At 37.0% G+C, this 19,748-nt stretch overlaps 1 protein-coding gene across 3 annotated transcripts in view; it reads left to right on the forward strand.

The window, feature by feature from the left end:
- The window catches only part of HAUS6 (HAUS augmin like complex subunit 6), a 46,403-nt gene that overhangs the window by 20,373 nt on the left and 6,282 nt on the right, over positions 1–19,748 (forward strand). For all 3 annotated transcript variants that reach the window (XM_081238318.1, XM_081238319.1, XM_081238320.1), the window contains 7 exons: positions 872–1,042; positions 2,480–2,673; positions 3,413–3,539; positions 5,872–5,974; positions 12,758–12,839; positions 17,690–17,756; positions 18,057–18,233. In XM_081238318.1, the coding sequence (XP_081094444.1) occupies positions 872–1,042; positions 2,480–2,673; positions 3,413–3,539; positions 5,872–5,974; positions 12,758–12,839; positions 17,690–17,756; positions 18,057–18,233 (921 nt within the window). The remainder of the gene's footprint in view (positions 1–871; positions 1,043–2,479; positions 2,674–3,412; positions 3,540–5,871; positions 5,975–12,757; positions 12,840–17,689; positions 17,757–18,056; positions 18,234–19,748) is intronic.

Below are 19,748 nucleotides of genomic sequence, written 5' to 3' on the forward strand. Positions count from 1 at the left end.
AGACACACAGGCTTCAGTAGTTGTGGCATGTGGACTCAGTAGTTGTGGCTTGTGGCCTCCAGAGTGCAGGCTCAGTAGTTGTGGCGCATGGGCTTAGTTGCTCTGCGGCATGTGGCATCTTCCCGGACCAGGGATCGAACCTGTGTCCCCTGCAATGGCAGGCGGATTCTTAACCACTGCACCACCAGGGAAGCCCTATCCTCACTTCCTATGCTGAAGATTAGTTTTGCCCATTCTTGAACTTTGTGTAAATGGGGAGTGTTATAGAATACATTCTTTTGTGTTCGACTTCTTTCACTCATGCTGTTTTATCCATGCTGTTGTATGTGTTCATTCTCATTGCTGTATAATGTTCTATTTTATGATTAAAGGAAAGTATACTTTTTATTCAAGGTAGTTCTTCAGGTTGATTGCAGTTTTTGAGTATTACAAATAGGAGTGCTGTGAAATTCTTATATGTGAATTTAATAAACATAGGTTAATATATCGTTTTCAATATTTTAACTTTTTGAAACTTGAATGACTCTTAAAATTGATGTGTAATGTTTTCATTTTCTCCTGAAGATCTTTTATTTTCCCTGATGGCATCTCAGAATACAGGAAATGCTAATTGCATCTCTATAGTATAAGGTTTAGATATGTTTTGCAAATCATAGTGGGCTAGATTCTCCTGAGAAATTCTTTAGTTTTAAAGTGCCCTTGAAAGTAATATCAGTGCTTTTAGACTGTTAAAATAGTTAGTTTTCTTAACAGAAACCATTCCAGGAATACCTAATTTGTTCCTAGAAATGAGCATCTATTTGTATTTTACATATCTTTATGTATAGATTATATATAGACTTTAATAATTTGTTTGTCTCTGTTTTCGAAGGTTCGGTCTTTGTGGGCTTCAGTGAATGAAACACTCATGGTTTTGGAAAAAGAGAGAGAAGTTGTTAGTTCAGTCCTTAGTGTTGTTAACCAATATACTTTAGATGGAACTAATGTTGCTATCAATATTCCAAGGCTCTTACTTGACAAAATTGAGAAACAAATGTGTCAGGTAAGCATTCGATAATTAAGGGAGCTTTGAGAAAACTCCCTTCACATAATTTTTTTATATATTGTATATTGTTTTTCTCACAACGTTTTTCTGCTGTTTTCAGAATTTACCTTTGTGAATATATCTGGTAAATCTTTCATAAAGATGGGTACTGTTAAAGGTGTTTATATTCACATTTATCAACCTTTATTCATTGTCCATACGTTGTACGGTGCTACATCATATAGTGTAGAGAGTAGAAGGTACTTAGTAGGAAGGTGATATGATACTTAGTTTTTTATAAATTCTCAAAGAGAGCACCAGTGATCTCCTGAATGCTAAATTTCTTTTTAAAAACTCTTCTTTCGTTTTTCATTCATCTTGATGCTATTAAATGTTTTAAAGTGTTTTCTTCCTTTATTTTTTGTGACCTCAGTGTCTTTGCCTTCCTGTGGTGTTTCAGACTGCTGTCTCCAGTTTTCCACTGGTTCCTTTTCCTCTAACTTTTAAATGAACATGTTCCCCATGGTTCCATTAATGGCCCCTTTTCTTTCCCACATTATAAATCCATCTGTATTTTCTTACCCAATTCCATGGCTTCATCAGCCTCCTGTACAATAATATTACCAGATTGGTATTTCCAGTCTCTCCCCTTCAACCCAAACTACATCAAATTATTTCCACTTGCTTATGGGACATTTCCATCTGAATAGCCTACGTTTTTTTTTTCTTAGTAAACTTAAAATTTTTTGAGCATCTCCTATGTGCCAGGTATTATTATAGTGAAGGGGATGTAAAGATAAAATATTGTTGTGACCCTGAAGAGTTTTCACTTTAATAGGTAACATGTCAGGCACTTCAAATTCAGAGTACATAAAAATCAGGATCTGTAAACTCAGATTCCTACAGGGGCTAGGCAGGTAATACTATATAGATGAAGTATGCTAATTATGTGTAACAATAGAGGTAAAGTAGGAAATGATGAGATCTTTGGGGAACTAATTTTGTGTGAAATCTGTGATTTTAAAAATTAGCAGCTAATTCAGATGATTTTAAAACATTGGAACTGTGCAGGCCAAATAAACATGTCTAAGTTTGGAATCAACCTTTAGGGGTCCTTTAATTTGCAACTTTTGGTAAAACATGAATTCATGATCTTTCTTCAAACCTGATCTTTCTCCTCGGTCTTTATTTTGCTTTCCATTTATTTGCATTTCTTTTATTCTAGTTTCAGCTTTTTTGCATGATATAAAAATGTAGCGTGGCGTGTTAATTCTTCCACAGTAGTTTTCTTTGGGCCAGAATTATTTACATAGTTTTATTTTTGGGTAGACATTCGTTCTTTTTTTCCACTCTTTTTTAAGGTAACCTTTTTATATAATAGTGAAAAATGTAAATATATTTTTGTAGCATTTTATTATGTTAACAATCTATAGTTCACCACTTTTTTTTTTTCAGTTGCACATAGGAAATGTTTATGAGGCTGGAAAATTGAATCTCTTAACAGTTATTCAGTTATTAAATGAAGTCTTGAAAGTAATGAAATATGAACATTGTCAGGCTAACCAAGCAAGACTGACAATAGACCTTCACTTCCTTGAAAAAGAGACCAAAATTCAGAGAGAAAGATTGTCAGATCTGAAGCATATGAGGTACACTAGAAAGATCTTCTGTTATTTCTTTGGGGTAGGAGTAGGGTGGTTTTGATAATTTCTCAGCACAACTCTTGTTTAGTTAACAACTCAGTAGCTTTGGCAAACAAGTGTGAAAATTTTACTCGTACTCAAAAACCTTATGTCATCAACTTCTAGAGAGACACATGAAGTAGCAAGGAAAATTAATGTAGTTTTCTTTTGTCTGGAGTATATTATTTGCCCTGAGTGATAATTCTTTATCAAATAATTCTGACTCTTCTCTAGCTTTTCTTTTGTAGGGTCTACTAATAAAACCATGTTTTAGAAAAATTGTTTGTATTGAGCAGGGTGACTGGGAGGTATGGGTTCTCTTTAGAAATGGATAGAGAGTAGGAGTAGAATTTCAACTTGAGTTCAGAACGAGGAAAAAATTGTATGGGGTTGGCCAAAAAGTTCGTTTGCGTAACATCTTAGGGGAACACCCGAACGAACTTTTTGGCCAACCCAATATTTTTAAAGATAAATGGAGTATAGATGTATGATTGCTATTTGGTGTTAAAAGGAAAGAAGGTATTTTAGATTCTGAACTCTCAATGGGAGAGTTTATGCAATTTAGGTGTGCTGAATTGGTTGAACTTACAGTTATACTTTCTGCCCTTTCTCTATGAGCTATAGTATTCTTACTTCAGCACTTTTTCTCAGTGCTTCTTTTTATATATTCATGTTTTGAATGAAGTTCTTTTTTATGCCGTTACAGGTATAAAATAAAAGAAGATCTCACAACTATAAGACATTCTATTGTTGAAAAACAAGAAGAATGGCATAAAAATTGGAAAGAATTTCTCGGCCTGTCTCCTTTCAGTCTAATTAAAGGTTGGACTCCAGTAAGTAATATTGACTTGACTTTTGGAGAGTAGTTAAATCTCTTGCAAACTCTTGATTTATCATGTTACAAATGACCTGGAAATGCTATATGTGTGTATGCTTGTCATCTTTGCATCTGAGCCTAAAGTACAAATATTTTGGTTTCTGTGATTTTTCTAAATACATATTAGAATGTTCTTTAAGCTGCTGTTGTGATATAGTTAATATTTTTAGATTCAGTGAATTGTATTAAAAAGAAAATGAGATCAGGGAGAAGCTGGTGCTGAGGCTCAAGTCGCCTGTGGGGGCTGAGCCCGCTGTCTACCCGTGGCCGCTGCTGGTCTACGACAAACCCCACGATACTGCTCACGAAATCCTCGAGACCATCTGGCTCAAAGATTTGGAAAGAGATAGTTTAGCAGAAAAGGAACACGTGAAGGAGAAATGGAATCTCTTGCATGAATTTCTGGAGACAGAAATAAAGAATCAGTTATGTGACTTGGAAACCAAATTACATAAAGAAGAATTATCAGAGGAGGGCTACCTGGCTCAAGTCAAATCCCCCTTTTTTTTTTTTTGCGGTATGCGGGCCTCTCACTGTTGTGGCTTCTCCCGTTGCAGAGGATAGGCTCTGGACGCGCACGCTCAGCGGCCATGGCTCATGGGCCCAGTCGCTCTGCGGCATGTGGGATCTTCCCGGACTGGGGCAAGAACCTGCGTCCCCTGCATCAGCAGGCGGACTCTCAACCACTGCGCCACCAGGGAAGCCCCAAATCCCTTTTAAATAAAAATTTGTCCTTGGAGAATGGAGCTCATGCTTTCAGTCGGGAAGTGAATGGATGTCTAGAAAACGGGAGCCAGACAAATGGTGAGGACCGCAGAGTGGAAATAGCAGAGAAAAACAAGTCCCCCAGACGTGTTTCCAAACTTTGCATGCTCAGGAGAAGCAAGTCCGATGGAGAAACAAAATCTGAAGTCTCATGTAGCCCCAGGATTACAAGGCAAACTACTAGGCAGATCACCATCACATCTCATTTCACAAGGGGCCCTGCCAAACGGAAGCCTGAGGAAGACCCTGAAAAAGCAAAATCAGATGATTCTGTCGATGAAGAAGAAAAAGACCAGGAGGAAAAGCGACGTAGAGTTATATCCAGAGAACAAGTTGCTGGACCGTTCCCTGCAGAAGAACCGGGAAGAGTAAGACCAGGAACACACATGGAAGAAGAAGAAAGAGATGACAAAGTAAAGCCTGGTCACCTCCAGGAAAAAAATAGACTCAGAAGTCAAACCGAAGGACTAGCACCTAAACAGAAATCTAAGGAGGAGCCAGACAGATGCGAGGCCCGGAGGAGCTCAGGCTGAAATGAATGAAGGAGAAGACAAAGATGAAAAGAGGCACAAAAGTGAACCCAAAGATCTAGCTAGCAAACGGAAACCAGAAGAAAAAGAACCTGAAAGAGTAAAACCACAAGTTTCTGATGAGAAAGATGAGGATGAAAAGGTAACGAACACACATGGTAAACACAACAGCTCGACATGGTAAAGTTCCCCGTCAGAACAAAGGGACCTGGACCGTATCCTCTGGGGGTCTGTGCACGCCTGAAGATGCAGAACATGAAGAACACTCAGTCCCCTGTGCAATCTAACAGCTCTAGTCCACATGTCTCACCCCAAACCCAGGACACTAGACCTACTAGAGCAGGAAGCAAAAATATGGTAGGACTCCTCAGAATGGCTAAGGCTTTGACCAAAGACCAAGCCCCACAATCCCTATGAACACATTGAGAATTTAGTTTGTTGCAAAGCACTGCTCTGAGCTTCACAGCTATGGCGGGAGGCAGGGGGTGGGGTGGGGGGGAGTCTCCATGGGACACACCCCGGCTAGAAGTCCGAGTGGCATTTAATAAGTGACTCAAACAAGGACAATGTGCAGTCAGTCCCCTTTTAATACTCTGATCTCGGTGAAGAGCAAGTCTCACTTTGTTGCCAGTGCATCTCAAACCTTTCTGTGCAGTTGGTTCATCTTTCAACAAAGACAACAGGATTTAGGTCCAGAGTTTTTGGCCGGTAACAGTAAGGATTACATTAAAAAAAAAAAAAAGGAAATTGAGACATTCCGCTTTACTTTAAAGGTACTATTACATTTGAGGCAAAGTTGGAGGGCAAAGTAGCCCTCTTGTTCCTAATATCGTACTCCTTAGTTTATAAATAGTTACAGGATAATTTGTATGTTTTTTAATTCTTTCTTCGTTAGGGGAAAAAAAATCATCCATTCATAGATTTACTTAGTATTGTTACTGTAGTACTGAGTAAAGTGTGTATATTTCAAAATAAAAAATTCTGTGTTTTAAGGCTGTGGATCTTTTACCGCCTATGTCTCCCCTTTCGTTTGATCCTGCCTCAGAAGAAGCATATGCGAAGAGTATTCTTTTGCAGTACCCTGCTTCACTTCCAGGTTGGTTATTTATTTTTTTCTCTTTTAAACTTCCCTGTCATTAATATTTCTCACTATGATAACAGTTCTTTTATAAACTTTCATGTTTTTTCCCCCAGTTATTTACTGTGGTGAAATGCACAAAGCATTTCAGTCATATGAGCCTCAGTTAACATGAGGCTTTTTGTGTCTCCTTTCTTTCAGTTGCACAGCTTTTTAGTTTGCACAATGTTTTCAAGCTTTATCCAAGTTGTAGCATGTATCGATACTTCATTACTTTGTTTGAATACATTCTGTTGTATGATTGAATCGAATTTTGTTGATCTTTTCGTCCTTTGATGGACATTTGGGTTATTTCCGCCATTTGGCTATTATGAGTAATGCTGCTATAAATATTTGTTTACAAGTTTTGTGTAGAAACCCACAATTGTTTAACATGAAAGAATAGTACAGTAATTACCTGAATACTTAACTGTTGCTTGTTTCAACAGTTGAGATTTTTGCTTTAAATGTGTATGTTTGTTTGCTAAACCATGTAAGTCTGAGACCTTAACACTTCACTCTAAGTGTTTCAGCATGCATTCCCATGAAAATAAGGACTTTTTCCTCTTTAATTACCATACTGATATTACACCTAAAATTAATAATGATCTCATTCAGTTTCCTCAAATATCATACCATTATCACACCTAAAAAATTAATTTCTCTACAATATCTAATATCCATTTCATACTCAGTTTCACCAATTGCCTGGTACTTGTGTACAAGAAATTTTTATTGGGTTCAGTAAATGTAAGGTAGATAGGTGGATAAATGAATAAAAAATGTATGAATTATGTTGCCGATCTGGAGCAGGTAATAAGTATAGGTCACAGTTGAGTTTAGGCAGGCCATCGGTCATGGCAGCAGTTAGCGCAGGACTTAGGAAGAAAAAGGATGAACACAGCTAGGATAGGTGATTGGTTTGGGAGTCAGGTGTATGTGGGGAGGACACTAGTTGGGAAAGATCATAGACCAGAGAGCAAGGGTCAAGGATAGGCGCCAGCAGAAGAGTAGACACAAAAGACTGCATAGTTTGATGAATGAAAAAGATCTTCAGATACAGAGCATTGCTTACGATGATAGAATTACTTTGATAGTTCTTGGCATATTTGGTTGCCATTGTGTTCTCACTTCAGCTTGGAAAGGGCCTTTGTACTCTTGGCATACTTAGTTTAGGCCCTGTGAAACCATGAAATTGTTCTCACGTCCATTTGGAGATTTCTATGTCACCTTCAGAGTGAGGGAATATTTGTGTCTGTTTATGAAGTTTAGTTAGAAGTCCATATTTTAAAAGTGTTTGATAGGATCTTTGGGGGTAACCCTTTCCTTCAGACATTGCACAGTTTGTATTCTTGGGATTCCTTTTTTTTTTCTTCCTCTAGAGCCTTGGTCTGGGCTGGGGAACCTCAACATTATTTTATACTTTTTGTAGTAAACCACTTTACTTTGCTTAAAGTAAAAGCTTTTTCCCTCCTATACCTTACATATTACATCTTTCTGGAAGTGATCTTTCTTTTCAGTAGTTTTAAAAAATTATATTTCAGCATTATTAAGTACAGGAATATTATAAATACCTGTTTACTGAACACTTGTCAAATCTTTGCAGTATTTGCTTTAGATTTTTTTTAAAGTACTAGTGTAGTTAACCCTTGAGTATCCACCCTTCCTTGAGTATTCTTTTTTTTTTAATTGCAGTATAGTTGATTTACAATATTATTTTAGTTTCAGGTGTGTAGAGCATAGTGATTTTTTTTAAGATTATATTCCATTATAGGCTATTACATGATATTGGCTATAATTCCCTATGCTATACAATAAATCCTGTTGCTTATCTATGTTATGTATTAAAGTAGTTTGTTAATCTCATACTCCTTTGTCCCTTCCCCTGCTTCCTTCTCCCCTTTGGTAACTGTAAGTTTGCTTTCTGTGTCTGTGAGTCTGTTTCTGTTTCATATATAAATTCATTTGTATTATTTTTTAGGTTTCATATATAAGTGATATAGTATTTGTCTTTCTCTGTCTGACTTATTTCACTAAGCATAATATTCTCTAGGTCCATCCATGTTGCTGCAAATGGCAATATTTCATTCTTGTATGGCTGAGAAATATCCATTGTGTGTGTATGTGTGTATATATATGCCACATCTTCTTAAGCCAGTAATCTGTTGATGGCACTTGCATTGCTTCCATGTCTTGACTATTGTAAATAGTGCTGCCATGAACATTGGAGTGCATGTGATTTTTCAAATTAGAGTTTTCATTTTTTCCGCCCATATACCCAGGAGTGGAATTGCTGGATCATATGGTAGTTATATTTTTAGATTTTTAAGGAACCTCCATACTGTTCTCCATAGTGGCTGCACCAGTTTACATTCCCCCCAACAGTGCAGGAGGGTTCCCTTTTCTCCACATCCTCTCCAGCATTTATTATTTGTAGAATTTTTAATGAGAGCCGTTCTAACAAGTGTGAGGTTGATACCTCATTGTGGTTTTGATTTGCATTTCTCTAATAATTAGTGATGTTGAGCATCTTTTCATGTGCCTGTTGGCTATCTGTATGTCTTCTTTGGAGAAATGTCTATTTAGATCTTCTGCCCGTTTTTTTTTTTTTTTTTTGCGGTACGCGGGCCTCTCACTGTTGTGGCCTCTCCTGTTGCGGAGCACAGGCTCCGGATGCGCAGGCTCAGCGGCCACGGCTCACGGGCCCAGCCGCTCCGCGGCATATGGGATCCTCCCAGACCGGGGCACGAACCCGTATCCCCTGCATCGGCAGGCGGACTCTCAACCACTGAGCCACCAGGGAGGCCCTCTGCCCGTTTTTTTAAAAAATATTTTATTTATTTATTTGATTGCACCGGGTCTTAGTCGCGGCAGGCAGGCTGCTTAGTTGCAGCTCACCGGCTCCTTAGTTGTGGCACGTGTGCTCCTTAGTTGTGGCTGGTGGGGTCCTTAGTTGCAGCTGGTGGGCTCCTTAGTTAGGGCTTGCGGGCTCCTTAGTTGTGGCATGTGAACTTTTAGTTGCAGCATGCATTGATTGGGTTTGTTTTTGCGATATTGATATGTATGAGCTGTTTGTATATTTTGGGTATTAACCCCTTGGCCTTGACCGTTCATTCTACATTTGCAGAGGTAACCACTATCCTAAATCTTAAGTTTATTCTGATGTATGTTTATAAAAATAATTTTACTTTGGATCTAACCATATGTGTACTGTTCTGCCATTCTTAAGTTTATAAATAAAATTTCTCTTATCCCCCAACATGTTCTTAGTAAATTTTTTTTTTTTTTTTTTTTGCGGTACGCGGGCCTCTCACTGCTGTGGCCTCTCCCGTTGTGGAGCACAGGCTCCGGATGCGCAGGCTCAGCCGCCATAGCTCACAGGCCCAGCCGCTCCGCGGCATGTGGGATCTTCCCGAACCGGGGCACGAACCCGTGTCCCCTGCATCGGCAGGCAGACTCTCAACCACTGTGCCACCAGGGAAGCCCTGTAAATGTTTGTTTTTGAACCAGGATCCAAGGAGGGTTCACTCATTGTGTATGGTTGTTTTGTCCTCTTACTGACTTTTATTCTACGATAATGCCCTACCCCTTAAGAAAAAGAAATGACATTGATAGAAATTCTTTTTAACAATTATTGTGTGTGATTTACCAGTTCATTTACTGATTTTTTGGGCCAATATTACTTTTGTTCTATTCCTTCCTTTTGAGAGGTATATCTCGAAGTATATCTTTCACTTCTTTTAGTGACAGACCCTGAATAGTAAGATTTCTTAGTCTTTCTTTGAAAATGTCTTTATTTTTACTTATGAATGATAGTTTGGATTCAAGATCAACACTTTTCCTTGGGACTTTAATAATATGATCTCATTGCTTTCTGCCTTCTTTTGTTTTTGAAACATTTGCTCTTGGTCTAATTGTCGTTCATTTGTAGGTAATTTTTGATCTCTGGTTGCTTTTAAGACTTATTTATTTTTGTATTATGCAGGTTCATTGAGCTGTGTCTAGATGTAGATTTGTTTTTATTTAGCCTGTTTGGAACTTGTGTGTGCTTATTCAGTGTGAAGGCTCGTATCTTTCTTCAATTCTGGAAACTTATTCACTAATATTTCTTGTAATATTACCCCCCTCTCTCATTCTTTTGGTCCTTTTCTTTTATACCTCATATTATTGGGACTTCTAATTCTGTCCCCCATATCTCATAACTTCTCATTCATATTTATAACCTCTTTGTAGCTCTGGACCTGCATTCTGGGTATTTCTTTGTATCTCTCTATGGTTCACTAATTATCTCTTTATTTATGTTTAATCTCCTTTTTGACCTGTCCATTTTAGTATTTAGTTTTCATGAATGTATTTTTTATTTGCTTCTTTTTTCAAAACTGCCCATTCTTTTTCGTGGTGTCATCTTCTTTCATTATGGCCCCTGTTGTTTCTTTTTTGTTGATCATTTTAAATATACTGATTTTTATCTTTATCAATTTTCCCAGTATCTCTTCATTTCAGGTACTTCTCCTGTATGCTCTGCCTGCTGATGTTCTATTGAAATATTAATATTAAAATATTTGAATGAAATCTCAACTTCATTGGGTCCCCCACCTCTGGAGGAGTCCTGTGGGCCCAGGATTGCAGAAGGGTCTCTATAGAGTGGCCAGGAGTCCCAGGGATTTCTTTTGAACTAGACCAGTTAATGTCTTTGGTTTGGGATTCCTAAAACAAGTAGCCAGTATAATTATGGATTTCACACCTCCTTTTGAGTAGGCTAGGTTTTAGCTATCTTTCCTTCCTTTCTTCTATACTTTTTTTTCACCAAGGAGTCCAGGTAGACAGCAGGCTTTCCCTGTCCAGTTGGCAGAATTTTTATAATCCCTTTTCAGAGGCAGAGCAGTCTTTGCAGTGTCTTGTCTTACGGTGGGCTCTCAGATCCCAGCCTGAGAGGCCTGAGATGATGTTTCTTGTTACCATGTAGGCATTTAAATCTCCTGTGTTCAGCCCCTGGAGCCTGCCTCATTGAGCCCTTGTTTCTCAGTTTAAGTTTACCCTGCTTGTTGTGCTTTCCATCTTTGGTTCTGTCATGTGATGATTTTTATTCTTCTGGGCTTTCCTTTTTTCTTACATTTTATTTAGTAGTTGTAGTGTCTTTACGGTAGGAGTCAGTGTCTGCTTTAGTTTCGTTTGCTTTGTAGTGGTGAGTTTAGTTTGTTTTAACCTCCTAAATGCACTATTATGACTGTGCCCTCCTTTGCTATCTTTGCATCTTAAGTTTAGTTTTCATCATTTTTTGCATGTGATTGTGTTCTAACTAGCTACTCTGCCTCCAGTAGTCTATCTGTTCTATATTCCAAATGGCTATCAGTGATCTTCCTGTAATGTAAATATGATCCTTTTCATCTCTTGGTGTAATACCCACCAGTGGCTTTCTATCACCTATCACCTTTGGGAAAGAGAAAAAGGCTCTAGATGCTTTTTCACTTAGCAGCTTTTACCTTACAGACTTTCTTTCATACCAGAACAAATGTGCATGAACTCTGCCTACCACACCACCAGATGGTGTTTAAAGTTGTGCATCATCATTTTTATTTTTTAAAAATCTTTAAATTTAAAACATTTAAAAATTAAAGTATAGTTGATTTACAATGTTTCAGGTGTACAGCAAAGTGATTCAGTGATCTGAAACGGAACATATATATATATGTATACACACATATGTATATTCTTTTTCAATTCTTTAACATTATAGGTTATAACAAGATGTTGACTATATCATCATCATTTTAGTTAATGGTTGTCTACTAAGTTTGTGGTATAGTTGTATTTGTGCTTACTTTTGGAATGTTTTATAAATAACAGTAACTCCATCATAATTAGTAGGTTCAAAAGCATAGGGTATTGAGAATGTTATGAGGTGGCATTATGATGAATTAAAAGGAAAACTTTACATAGTATACACATTGGCTTCTTATACAGTAACACTTTGGACACATGTATAAATAGTGTTTCAGAAGCTAACATGTTGAAAAAAGAGGAGCTCCTGGAATATCAAATCCTTTGAAATACAGCCATGGCTTTTGTCATCAGTTTCATTGCCTATCATGCTTCCACTAGATACACCTTATGCTGTGACTCACGAAACATTCACCTTATTCTCTTAGTACTTTCATGGCTTCTTCATGTGTCCCACTCTGGGCTGGGTGCCTTTCTGCCTCCTTGCATTCTGTGCATACTTGTGTCATAATACTGTAGCAGTATACCATAATTCTGTATGTACTTGTTCATAGTCTTTCCTGTACTGACTCCTTGAAGACAGGTCTCCATTTTAAATTTCTTTTTCCCATTGTTAGTGCAGTAATGACACATAGTTATTAAATGGTATGTTGAAGAATAAATACATAGGTTGACTGATGGTCATAGATGCTGGGCTAAAATATGCTAAGTACTATAACATTTGGGCTGGTTTATGTGGTAATTGCATTATCTGTGTACTTAAACATGAAGCATGGCTATATAATACTTGAGAATTATGGATTGTCCCTTTTTGGGAAACTTTGTGTGAGCTGTCTTTCTAGAAAAGCCTATTGTACATATTCTCCATCACTGTCATGCATACTACTTTATACTTAATAATTGAATAATTGTCTTTTCCTATTAACATTTATTTTATTTTTCTGTTTTCTTCTGTTTAGAAGTTGTAGAACTTCAAGAGATCTCTGAATATTAGAATGTACAAACATAATTAAAGAGTAATTAATTTTTCTATTCCTTTAGATACACATAAGCAACATATCCAGGAAAATGATTGCAGAAGGGCAAGTGATATACTGGAAACTAAATGTGATCTAGCCAACAGGTAAAAGAAATTTGATTTTCATATTGATTTTTTTTCTCTTAATTAATTTTAGTCCCATCTTCAGCCAGCTTTCAAGCTTCTCCACTGTGAGATAGCTCATAACTTTCTTCTCTTAACCAGACAGTGTTTTTCTACTGCGGATGCACGTTTTCAGGAAAGATTCAACATTTCTGATGCAAGGGCATTTTTTTCCTCTATTCTTATCTAAATGTTGGGACTCATGGGGATTATGTAATTTTTGAAGAAAAAGACATATGTGAAAATTATCTAATGCAAGTTTGGGAATTTTTGCCTTTTTGTGTCTGTGAACGTCTTTGAAATCACTTGTGGCTGTTGACTAAATCCAAGAGTTTAGGGACTTCTGAGATGATCTAGTTGGTAGTCTAGTTGGTAGTTTTCAGTCTGTGTTCTGCAGCGCCCTCTGGTGCTGTGGATGAATCAGATTTAACCTGTGACTGTTCCAGCCTTTCCCACTTCAACCTAAGCAGCCTACTCTTTTATCTGTACTATATATAGGGGCTTTATATGCCATTTGATAAAAAGAGTTCTGTACTTAAAAAAAATTTTTTTGGGAAGACTTCTGATTCAATCTAATCCCCAAATTTAGCATATGAAAAAACTGAACCTAGCTAGTTCGTTGTAACTAGGAGTATTCTTTATTTATTGTCTTTTTTCCTCTTTTATCCTATTTATCCCTTAAATAAACTGATGCCAGATTATAAAAGCAGAAATCTCTAAACTAAATGTGAATGTGTTTGTCCCTTATTGAAACTAAACATTATTAAGTAGCAGTCAAACACAGATATGCTAAATAGATTCCTTTATTATTTTGCTTTTTCTGATTAACCTTTGATTTAAATAGTTGATTTTCATTCAGCTTCCCCATGTTAATGAGGCACAGATATGGAAACAAAATATTTAGGATAATTCTAAAAGAAAAATCTAAATTTTAAGTGACTTGAGGCTCCCTTCATTCTGTATACTCTTAATAAGTTATTAAGTTGAAATACCATAACTATTGTCAAAACTTAAATGTGAAATTATGCTATTGGCAGTTTCCTCTGCAAATTTTCTGGTTCATAGGAGGTCAGGACTACTTGTGGGAGAGTTTTATTTTTGTTCTTAGATCTGGGTGTGATGTTGATTTTCTGAGTACCTAAAGAAATAGAATGAAATCTGCAGTGAAGACCTTGTAAAGTGAAATTATAAAGTTATTGGGCTTGCTAATTTTACCCCCTTATCACAATTGTTCTTAAAGCATGCCTCTTAGAGGGAAATAGTTGGTGCTTCCTGATCTCAGTTATGTTTTTGGTCTGTCTTTCCTTGAGAGAGCAGATTAAATATTTTGATTTAAGGTCTCTTGCTGGACTAAAGATTGATGGAGTTAGTAGATTAATTTACAAATCTGATTTTATTTATGAACTCCATTCAACCTCAAGATTCTTTCTTGAAGTAGAATTTTGTACTAAGATGTACTATAAGAATTCTACAGGAGCCAGATGCTCAGCCCCTAAGAATTTAATTCAGATAGAATTCTCTTAATATAGGAAAAAGTTGTATTAAATAATTTGTTTGTTTGTTTGTTTGTTTGTTTTTGCGGTAGGCGGGCCTCTCACTGCTGTGGCCTCTCCCGTTGTGGAGCACAGGCTCCGTACACGCAGGCTCAGCAGCCATGGCTCGTGGGCCCAGCCGCTCCACGGCATGTGGGATCCTCCCAGACCAGGGCACGAACCCGTGTCCCCTGCATCGGCAGGTGGACTCTCAACCACTGCGCCACCAGGGAAGCCCCTGTATTAAATAATTTTGACTTCCACATTTATCCTTTTCTAAGCTCTTGGATCTTTTAACTATCTTTTCATGCTTTATTTTACTTATAGGTTGGGATATTGAAAGGAGGTAGAGGAAGGCTTTTGGTGATGAGGGATAAACGCTTAATGGGAAATGAAAGATTATTACTGCCTAATAGGAGAACAGAAGAGAGGTAAAGAGTTGAGTTACTGGGATATGGAAGTAAACATGTTGCTCAGAATTCTTTACTATAAAAGGTATTTTGTAATAAAATGTTTCATGTGTAATGTGGATAGACTGCACTTAAAGAAATACCCTTTTTTTGGCATGTAGTTCAGGTGTTACACTAAATATTTTATTTGTAGTGGCATCATCTTACATCAATATCAGTGTAGTTAATTGGGAAATTCATATGTGGATATGGTTAATATAATTATGTAGTTAAAAAGCATGAGATGAATTTAGTTTTTAGAGTAAGTGTGTTGTTTGCCTTTTCACATGTGGTTTTCATTCACAAGTACTAAAATATAAGTAGTCTTCTCCATAAATCTCCTGGCTTGGTTTTGATCAGAGTGAGCTCATGGAGGCTGCACCATACTTACAATCAGAATTCAGTGATTGATGATGCCTTTGCTGTACACTATGGGTACTACCTTTCTTTGCAGTGGTTTCTGGAAAGGAGGGTTCCATGATATTTCTAGTGGTGGTGATGCAGTTCGTCTAGACCTTTAACCTCTACAGTTTCTCCTTTACTACATTTCAGAGATAGGGCAGTATGATCTTGCATGCATTCCAAACAAACATCCTTAGTCTTAGAAATTGAATTCTAATCTCATTTTATTATTTCCTTTCTCTTTTTATTATTTCTCTGTTAACTGTAGACATATTATAACAATAACAACAAATGAAAATAAAAAATAATTAGCTACAATTTCGAATTTCCAATAAATCACTTGTCAGATTCTTTCCCAAGTTCTTTTTTAGACTTTATTTCCAATTCCAAAGTCTTGTATTCTAAAATACCAAAATTTCTCAACATTAACATAGCATAAATGCAGTTTTTTTAGTGTGTGTGTATATTTACTTAACATTATATTACCACTTAAAATAGCTTTTTAACGTTTCATTTATTTTTAGACTTTAGGTTTTCCTCAAAATTTTTGCTGCTATAAAAAGCATGTCTTTTTTCTTTTGGTAGTGCTTTTAGGGTTAATTTCCACAGTGGGATCAATACCCTTTTTATCTGGATTTCATGGGCCTCAGTTTTGGCCTGGCAAGTGGGTAGAGAGTATGGACTGAGCCAGGGCTGCTTTGAAGTTGACTTGAATTGAGATATTAACAAGGCTAATAGCATGTTGCCAATTCAGAAATGAGAGAGAGGAGGTATAGAATGTGGTTCCATTTTTCTCTATTATGAGACTCTGCAAGAATGATTCAGATAGAAAAATTTGGTGGCATCTATAGAACCTCATCTTCAAGTGACATTTATTGATCCATCGTGTGGCACTACCAAGCGCCAGGCACTGTGTTAGGACTTGGGAATAGCCTTTGGTAAGACATAGTCCTCATCCTCAAGGAGCTCACCAGTCTTTTGGTGGCATCTTAGTGGCATTGGTCCATAGTTGGCTGACCCTGCTTCAGAGGGCTTTCTGATCATTTTAACTTCAATTTTGGGGAAGAATGTGGATAAAATCACACTAGATAGTAATCATTAATCTTCTGCCTTAGATATCTAGATTATATCCTGTCGAGGCGAAGTTGAAACTTGAGCAATTTCAGTGATTTTGATTTATGTTTGGAAGGTAGATTTCAAGAAGGGCACATTTGAAAAAGTTTGAAAGGCATATTTGCTATTATATAAAATATTTGCAAAGTTGTTAATTTTGTACTTTTCTGTCTATGAACAGAAAGAACAACACTGGCATGCTTGATGTTGAAGGTGGTTTCTGTGGTAATCCTGCCATCATTTTACCTAGAATAGAAAAGCTTTTGGTCAGTGAGCAGACCCAATCCATGATTGAATTTGAAGGTACTTTCAAGATGAAGATAAATAAAGTTATCATTACTTTGAAGGCTTAAAAAATTTAATAACTAATTTTGTAATTATAGTGAAAAGATGCATAAAGTTTTCATGTTTACCAAAAGGGGCAAGAGAATCTAAGAGATTAAGGAATACTATGTGTGGAATGCCGCAAATTCAAATTGAATAACCTTATGACTTTACTGTAAGTGTAATGTATTTGCTATAGAAAATTCAGCATAAGAGAAATTGATTTTGGACCTGAAATACCAAAATAATCTTACAGTCTCGGCTACAGTGCTTCTGTGGTCTGAAGCCTGAGGACATTGTAATAATGTGATTCTAGTTAATTGAATTTGTTTCCTTATTTATTTTTATTTGTTTATTTTTGGCTGCATTGGATCTTCGTTGCTGCGCATGGGCTTTCTCTAGTTGCGGCGAGCGGAGGCTACTCTTTGTTGCGGTGTGCGGGCTTATTGCGGCAGCTTCTCTTGCTGCAGAGCATGGGCTCTAGGCGCAGGGGCTTCAGTAGTTGTGGCACTCGGGCTCAGTAGTTGTGGCTCACAGGCTCTAGAGCGCAGGCTGAGTAGTTGTGGCGCATGGGCTTGGTTGCTCTGCGGCATGTGGGATCTTCCCGGACCAGGGATCAAACCCGTGTCCCCTGCATTGGCAGACGGATTCTTAACCACTGCGCCACCAGGGAAGTCTCTAACTGAATTTGTTTTTACCTTGTACTCAAGTTTTGATTGTTCATCAAGTCATCCAACCCTTGTAAAAAATGCTGTTGACTTAAAATACATAGTGGGTAACGAAAATGTTTGTAATTTGGGAGGCTGATACACAAATTGGGCTGAAGTACTGCTCTAATTGTCACTATACTTCCCTAGAATAATAAACTGCCTTTTGATGACCGGGACGAATTGAGTGAAATCGTAACGGACAGATACGGGGCAGACAGTTTCCTTAGAATATTCAAATACATCAAGTGAATGGAATTCTTTCTTACTCATAACTTGGATTTATTACCTTTTTTTCCTTTTAGCCCTGCTGCTTTCCTGTTGCAGCCCACTTCACCATCAGATAGAAACAGTGTTACACTACTTGAAAAGGTACATTTTAAAACAATTTAAAATTAATTCTGACCATACTCACATATGATAAAATATTCTTTACTTTTGTTGATATCCCAGTTAAATTTCTATTTTCACATTTCCTAGTATGTGCACATTATGTAACATTCCTGTTTACACATTAGTTATTACTTCTAAATGGGAATACTGGAATTTTTTCACTGTGCCAGTGAACATTTAATTTTACAATAATGTTAACCTTTTATAGATTAACATTAACATTAATGAAGATCAGGTACAATTATTAACGTTTTAACATTACATGTCTGTCTTATTCAGGACACGAAGTTGACGACTCCTAGAGAGAAAAATGAAACAGTTTCTAAGAAAACACCAGAATTTGAAGTGGAAGACTCTTCATCATCAAATATTGCAAAGAGTAGTGCATTTGGAGGGTCTCTGCCAGCTAAAAAAAGTGATCCATTCCAAAAAGAGCAAGATCATCTGGTAGAAGAGGTTAGAAAAAGATTGTATTCAGTATACTGAAATGTCATTTTCTAAATGGTGTTGGGGTTATAAGTGAAGTACAGTTAATTATTGATTAGGTGTAATTTGGGAAAGAGGTCACAGACAATAAAAACCATGGTTAAAGCAGAATTGGTCCTCCCCAAAAGTAGAAATAGATATAAAATAAACTTATTTAGTTAAGATTATATCCATGGTTTAGAACCCATGTCCCATTCTATAACTATCCAAAAGTACAAAAATAATACATGTATAATATGTTTGGAATTAACCATTACATAAGTTGTTGGATAAATACACCCAATGATTATACTTATTAAAATACTCTGTGAATGTTATCTGTTGCTTAGCTGAGCTTCCTCTTTTTTTGAATTTTAGAACAAAGACTATACAATATATTATCACTGAGTGAAGGTTTTGCCCTTCTGCTTTTTAAATATTTCAAAAGTGAATAAATACATGATTGTTTATGATCTTGGTTTTCTTAACCAGCTCTGTTCCTTAATACTTTTCTCTGGCAAGTGACCACGTAATACGACTATTGCTGCGTATTACAGAACTCGGTTTATACAAATGAAATGGTCAGGCCATTCTTTTTTTTTTTTTTCTTTTTTTTTTGCGGTACGCGGGCCTCACACTGTTGTGGCCTCTCCGTTGCGGAGCACAGGCTCCGGACGCGCAGGCTCAGCGGCCATGGCTCACGGGCCCAGCCGCTCCGAGGCATGTGGGATCTTCCCGGACCGGGGCACGAACCCGTGTCCCCTGCATTGGCAGGCGGGCTCTCAACCACTGCGCCACCAGGGAAGCCCCAGGCCATTCTTTAATGTTATTTTTATTACATATTTCCCATTGTTTGAATTTGGATAAACAGCCAGAAAATAAATCAGCTGTTTTACATTCCTCAGAGACTGAAAGAAAAGTTTGGTTTAGTGCATATTGATTCAGGTATTGGAGTTCCCTCCTTTATCTTGATCCTGAAAAAATTAATAAATATTGTCCAAATAAGAGAGCTGGCTGTCAGTCATTTTTCTTGTTTGCAACTTGAAGAAGTTGGACCAGTTTCATGGTCTCTAAATATTTTTAAATCTCTAAAGGTCTGTTGTTTCTCTGTATTAGTTGATTGACTTTATACTAAAGAAAAGATGTTTAGTCATTCTTTTTTTTCTTTCCTGATATGGGAGGAAAGGCACATTTTCTGGTTAAAAGAATTTACAGTAGCAGTGGAATGAGATAGGATGGAAGAGGAGAGCCCTAAAATCTCATAAAACTGAAAGTAAAGTGAAATTAATTCTCTTTAATAGTGTTTATGACAAGGAATATTTAGTGTTAGAATTCTAAGAAGCCATCTATTTTCATGGAGGAGGGTGAATTGGAGTCAGTTTGATTATGGTTGTAGGCAGTTTCTTTTTTCAGGATTTCAGGGTGCAGAGATTTTAATTTGCTTGTTTTTTGCTTTCTGGTTTTATTAAAATGTTAATACAGAGTGCTATTTTCATATTGTACACT

The sequence above is a fragment of the Mesoplodon bidens genome (assembly GCF_964165515.1).
Source record: "Mesoplodon bidens genome assembly, chromosome: 6".
NCBI lineage: Eukaryota > Metazoa > Chordata > Mammalia > Artiodactyla > Ziphiidae > Mesoplodon > Mesoplodon bidens.